General features: G+C 53.4%; 1 protein-coding gene across 1 annotated transcript in view; it reads left to right on the top strand.

The window, feature by feature from the left end:
* Positions 1-6,538, top strand: part of RAB11FIP4 (RAB11 family interacting protein 4 (class II)) — an 85,882-nt gene that overhangs the window by 53,465 nt on the left and 25,879 nt on the right. The window contains exons 4-5 of the mRNA XM_006764066.1: positions 3,637-3,866; positions 6,303-6,497. Coding sequence (XP_006764129.1) covers positions 3,637-3,866; positions 6,303-6,497 — 425 coding nt within the window. The remainder of the gene's footprint in view (positions 1-3,636; positions 3,867-6,302; positions 6,498-6,538) is intronic.

Below are 6,538 nucleotides of genomic sequence, written 5' to 3'. Positions count from 1 at the left end.
GCATGACATCCCGTGCCTTATTTTATAACTGAAAGGCTGTACGTTTCCACCGATCCCCCCCCACCTCCCTCACCCAACACACACACACACACACACACACACACACACACACACACACCACCAGGAGCTGCTGCAGCCCAGGCTCCCTTTGCCTGGAATTGACCTTGGGTTTGTCCGGGAACTCCTGGAATCTTGTAGCTTCAGTAGAATTTGCGTCACCACCGCCAGGCAGATTAATCTTTAGCTCCCGCACATTCCCCAAAGATCGCCTTCTTCCTGGAAGTACGCATGGCCTGGGAGCTCACGCTGGGCCCCAGCAGCCGGGCCGCCTGGCCGGAGGGTGACCTAGCTCTCGGGAAGCCCGGGCAAGTCCCAGTCCTAGAAACCCTGCGAGGACATTTTTATTATGGATGAGTTCTTCCTTTCTGCCTGTAACTTTATCTAAAAACGGTAAAAGAAAGAAACAGGCTTAGAAGGGTTTCTAGTGTGACTGGGCTCTGCCGGCCAGTGCGCGGTGGCTCCGGCTGGGCTGAGAGTTTGCCTCCCGGCACCTTCCTGCCGCTGCCCCTGCTCTGCCTCCCTGCCCACGGGGTGGGTGTCGGACCAGGCTGTCCCCAACCCCAGCAGCACCCTTGCAGGCCCAGCGCCGCCCCCAAGCCCTTCCCCAGAGGCCCGGGATTGGGAGCTGGGCCAGAGCCCAGGCCCTCCGGGAGGACTACAGGTGGCAGGGCTGCTTTTGTCCAGGACAGATGCCAAAGCGCTACCCTCCCGGACTAATCGGGGTGCAGTTAGTTAATTTCCTTCTAGCCGTCCTTATATTATTTGAATGGAGAGGAAAACTACCAGAAATGGTTTTGAAGTTAAAATTTCCACTGGCCTCGGGCAAACAATTGTGGGTTGAATGAAAAGGGTGATAGTGTAGGGAGCAGCTAACTTTAAAGGAAAAGGCTGGCATGATGAGAGAGGAGAGAGAGAGAGAGAGAGAGAGAGAAAGTGAAGAGTGGGTGAGGGGTCTGGCCTTGGCAAGGGGAGACTGGCTTTAGGTCTCTGAGGCTGGGAAGTTCCAGGGTAACTCCTGCCCATGTCAGATGGAGACCGTGAGTCCTTAATCTCTGCTCTGTACACCTCCCAGCACTCTCCGGGCTGTAGTGAGAGGCGGGTGGGGGGTTTGTGAGACGGACATATACAGGAGGCTTTGTCAGGTGTGCGGGGCCAGGCAGATAAGGACTCTGCTCAGTCACAGGGTGAAAATATGCCTCAGGAGGTGGCGGTCTTGTGGGAGGGAGGGACCTCTGTGGGCATCTATCTGTCCTTTCTGTTGCCCCACCTGTGGCTGAGACAAGGCCACTCTGGTTGGGACCGTGGGTGAGCTGCCCGGAGTTGGTTCGCTTGTGGGATGTTGGGTACCAGGTACCTGTGTGCTGTGAGTTGGGTGTCTCCGGGCACAGTGCCCAGCAGAAACTCAGCCTCTGGGTCTGAGTATCCAGTGAGGTCAACAGTTGTCCCGAGGCCAAGCCGGTCACCTGAGCACCGATGCTGGTCTCACTTGGCACCTGCCTGCCGCCCCCTGGGGACCCCTGCTGGCACGGTGCTGTGGGGAGAGTGGGTGTTGGTGACGCACAGTCCAGTCCCAGCCCTGCCACTAACTCCCACGAGGCTCCAGGCGAGTCACCACCTACACAGCGCGGGAGAGGAGACCCAACCCACAGGGCTGTGAAGACCGGAGGAAACGCCCATTTGTAAAGTGGCTGAGTGCTCTTGTGAGCCACAAAGCTGGGTTCCTAGCTGTGCTAGCTCCCTTGCGGGTCCGGGAAGGTGAAAGCTCGCAGGCACATTGCCCCTGCAGGAGCCCCAGCTCTCCTCCTGCTTTCTCTCTGGGCATCCACACACTCACTCGGGGAGTTTCCTGTGGGGACAGGAAGTGGGCACATGCAGCTGCAGCAATAGGGCTTCACAATTAGTAATCTGCCCTGTGATGTGTGTTCTCCTCATGGTCACCATGAGGTTTGAAAGCCCATGAAGTGTGGGTTGCACCAGTGGTAAAGGGAACCAGGCCTGTGGCTGAGGCCGGTGGGGACTCGGAGGCAGGCCGAGGACTTTTGGCAGGTGACTCTCTGAGCCGTGATGTCCTCATTAGTAAAACGGAGATAAGAATCCTGAAGAGGTGTCATGGAGCCCAAATGGGGTAATATATCAGCTCTCGGCACAGACTTGGTGGCTGCCCATAAATGTGAGTTCCTCCTGGGATGCAGGTCGGGCTTGCAGGGGAGAAGCTGGCATAGGACAGGATCTGAGGGACTTGGGAGCCACGTGGGTTTGGAGTAGTGACATCTAGGTAGAAAGGGCTATGTGAGTGCCAGGGGTGATTTTAATTACACAGTCGGGGACCTGGCTGTCTGATGCCGACTTTATGGGCCCATCTGGTGCTCAGCCGGAGCCTGGCACCGGCAGGAGCCAGACTCATTAATTAGCATCTCTTAGCCCAGGACGTGTTGGTGGGTCTAGACCCGCAGGAGCCTGCGCACCACTGGCTGCATACATCTGGGCGGGCACAGCACGCCTGTCACTGACCTTCCTCAGATGTCCCTGATCCTTGTCTGAGGAGCCGCTGGGAGGCTTCCCACAGCCCTTCGACTGTTAACCCTCCTTGCAGTTCTTGGACTGCCGGGAGCACCTTTCCTGGGGGGCCCTGCCAGCCCGAGCCGAGGAGCCCGCTTAAGAACCTTGGGAACAAGTTGACATCTTGGATGGGAGCAGGTGGAAGCAGTGCCACCTCCTCAGAGACAAAGTGGCCCCAGGAGAAGGTTTGCACAGAGCTGTCCCTCAGACCAGAGTGAGCTCTGCATCAAACCAGACCCCTTCTCCTAGAAGGTGATTTGAACAAAAGCTTCAGGCAAATCGTGCGCCAACATTGCGCCGGACAGCATGCTAGGCACCGGGGACCAGCCCAGAGTGCAGAATGGAGAGCCTGGTGTTCTTGCTCCTGTGTGGCTGTGGCAGGGCCAAGGAGACCGTGCCCCCCAGGCTGGCATCGCATCCTGTGACTGGGGTGTATTCTTCGAGGCCCACTGTGACACAGCGCTCCTATAAGACTTCACTGCCACTCCCAACTTACAGAGAGAACTGGGGTCCCGAGAGGTTATGAGAAGTGCCCGGCATCATGGCGGATGTCATGCTGCACGCATGTCCCTATGCTGGGTGGCAAGCTCTGCAGGTCAGGGTCTTTGCTTTCAGTGACCATTCATTGGGGCTGTGCCCGGAGCTCCATCACCACGAAGCCTTCTCCCAAGCCGTTTGGCCTCCTGTGCAGCCTTTGTGACGGGGATCGTGACGGGCTTCCCCGGGTGCCTTGAACCATGGCCGGCCTGGCTGTGGCCCTCCTCCATGGGTGGCTGTCCCTGGGGGTTTGACTCCTCACTGGGCTCTCGTGAGGCGGGCAGTGTGAGAGGCCCCGAGATGAATCACCTGGCAGGCGCACTCATACCTGGAGCCTCAGGGTCCCTGCGTGCCATTCCCGCTGTCATTAGGTGGGGCACCTGGGCTTCATAATTAGTAACGTGTCCTTGCCGTCTGATGACCAGTCCTGAGCCCTGGGGAGCCACCCTCACTCACTCCGTGTGTCTCTGTCCTTTCCAGGGCAGCGAGGTGCCAGGCCCCACCTTTGCTGATGGCGAGGTCCTCCCCAGGGAGCCCGGCTTCTTTCCTGAGGATGAGGAGGAGGCTATGACACTGGCCCCGCCCGAGGGCCCCCCTGAGTCAGACATGGACAGCCCCATGGAGAGCACCCAGAGCCCGGAGGGGCCCGTCGGGAGCCCTGCTGAGGAGAAGGACGGGGGTCTCGGGAGCCTGCTCCTGCCCGAGGACAAGTGAGTGAAAGCTGTCTGCGACCCCATGCGTGACCCCTGGCCCGGAGGTGGGTTCCCAGGGGACCTCCCGGAAGCAAACGACATACACTTGGGGTTCACATCCCAGGCATACATTTCATGGGTGTGGTAAATAGCAAAACTTTCAAGCAATCTAAAGGCTTAACAACAGGGCCAGTTCCAGAATTTTAGGCAACCATGTAAAGTCAAGCTTCACTACTTAATGATATGGGATATCTGATCTCAATTAGTTTTTAAAAAAGGCAAGATACAGGATGTCAATGAGGTACGATCTTAGTTTTATTAAAAAAAAATATATATGTACTAGTATATAAAAATGTTTATATAAATGCCTAGGAAAAATGATTCCAGAAAATTAGCAGTTCTTTCAGGATGAGATTATTAATGGCTTTAATTACCTCCCATCTACTGGGCTATATATTCTGTATCTTCTTTATTGCTCATGTGTTCTCATATCCAGAATTATTATTTTAAAATGACGTTAGGACCTAGTGACTTCCCAATGGGGCAGTGTCGTTTTTAGTTGGTGTCAGCAGGGGTCCCTCTCCTTCCAGCCCTCACTCTGTCCCTGGAGAGATGATACGTGTTTGTGGGGTGATGGGCAGCAGCCGCCCTCAGAGCCGAGGCCGGGACAGTTGGGTGCTGTTATCTCATGTGTCAGGAGGAGGTAATGGTCACAGCTGACCCTGAGATTGGAGAGGCGGGGAGGGTTTCCTGTATCGATCGAACCATATGAAACTGTCCATTTTTAATAACTTTCAACTTTTAAAAAGCAACTTCATATGGTTCAACCTAATGTATTTTTTCAGCACAGGAGTTCTCAAACTTGGGGGCTCTGGGAGTTCTCGAGGGGCCTTGTGGAGTTGTTTCTCCATGTGCTTCCTGTGACCAACCCAAGGACAGATGGTCACTCACTGCAGACCTGTTGGCCTTTTGGCTAATCATTGGCCACTTGATTGTCTCCATTGATTTCTGGGACCATCAATCACCAGGAGGCAGCCAGCAGCAGGTGCCAAAAGTTTTAGTAAAATGTATAGGAGAGCCCTAACTGGTTTGGCTCAGTGGATAGAGCGTCAGCCTGCGGACTGAAGGGTCCCAGGTTCGATTCCGGTCAACGGCATGTACCTGGGTTGCGGGCACATCTCCAGTGGGAGGTGTTCAGGAGGCAGCTGATTGATGTTTCTCTCTCATTGATGTTTCTAACTCTCCCTTCCTCTCTGTAAAAAAAATATATATATATTTAAAAAAATGTATAGGAGAAAGAAAGGAGGAGTATGATTAATTCAACCTGAGGTGCTGAGGAACCTGAGGGCAGATAGATAAGGAAATAAATACATCTGGGTGAGGTACTGCAGACTTGATCTTTAACACCCTGTCATTGACCTGGGAGTCTTAGGTAGAACCTGGGGTTCCTCGGGGGCACAGTTTGAGAACCACTGCCTCAGCCCCTTACACACTTGTTTCAGGTTTCCGAGTGTGGAGGCTTGGGAGGTCCGAGAAACCCTAGCTTATGAGTAACAGTACCCAGGGAATACTGCATGATGACTAACGGGAGGAAAGATCTTGGCAGGTGATGAGTTGTGCCTCCCTCTGTTCTTGGGCTCCACCAGCCTGACACTGTACCCGCTGCCCCGTGGGTCACCGAGGTGGGGGGAGAGGGCGCAGGGTTTCTGACCGCGTTTCTTGGAGTTAGGCTCTTTGGGACTAGAAATCCCCTCTGTAAACGGGGAGGAGCATCTCACCTGGTACCCCATTGTTATTTGTTTTAAAACTTTATTTTGATATTAAAGGAGTACAAGCCAATTAAATAGAACTTGGGAAAGTTGGGGACGTGAGAATGGAGGGGAAATAACTAACTTTACTCATAGTCCCACCACCCAAAGTCAAGCTCTGTTACCACTTAAATGTATTCATTTACAGCTTTCCCTTATTCTGTATAGACGTTTATCATGCTCAGTCTTACTATAGCTGGAATTTTATGTACAACTTTAATTAAAACCTAATATTAATTTTTCCACGTTATTGCCATTCTTTTTAATAAACCTTTCAACAATGATTTGATAGACCATAATTTAATAAGCTAACTTACTGATACGTATTATAATTTAATATAAAGTGTGATGTAAAAAGAGGAAAAAAAGAAAACAAAGAAGTGTAATAATGTAAAGTAGCTGAATGTGGACCATTGGGTTATAAGCAATTTTTGCTGCAGGGTTTGACTATCTCTCAGGCAGAAACAGTTTCTATGGTGGGATATTCCCCTTGGATAAGGTCCCAAAAGTGCACTTAGCATATCACCAGGCACAAACCTAATCAGGCCCCTGGCGTCTGTCGTACCAGTGGACCTGCTGGTAGGACTGGTAGCTTTCCGACCCCAGGCTGTGGCCTCATTAACGGGCAACCCTTCTCTAACACCAGGTCCCTGGGCCACACTCCATCCATGACGACTTCAGACCTCTCCACACACTCCACCACCTCGCTCATCAGCAACGAGGAGCAGTTTGAAGACTACGGGGAGGGAGACGATGTGGACTGTGCTCCCAGCAGCCCCTGCCCCGACGACGAGACCAGGACCAACGTCTACTCGGACCTGGGGTCTTCAGTGTCTTCCAGGTGTCCCCTCGGTCTGGAATGGCGTTTGGGGTCCAGGAAAA

This window comes from Myotis davidii, unplaced genomic scaffold (genome assembly GCF_000327345.1).
Source record: "Myotis davidii unplaced genomic scaffold, ASM32734v1 scaffold699, whole genome shotgun sequence".
NCBI classification, from domain to species: domain Eukaryota; kingdom Metazoa; phylum Chordata; class Mammalia; order Chiroptera; family Vespertilionidae; genus Myotis; species Myotis davidii.
The sequence above is the reverse complement of the archived record's forward strand: the minus strand, read 5'-3'. Positions and strand labels throughout refer to the sequence as shown.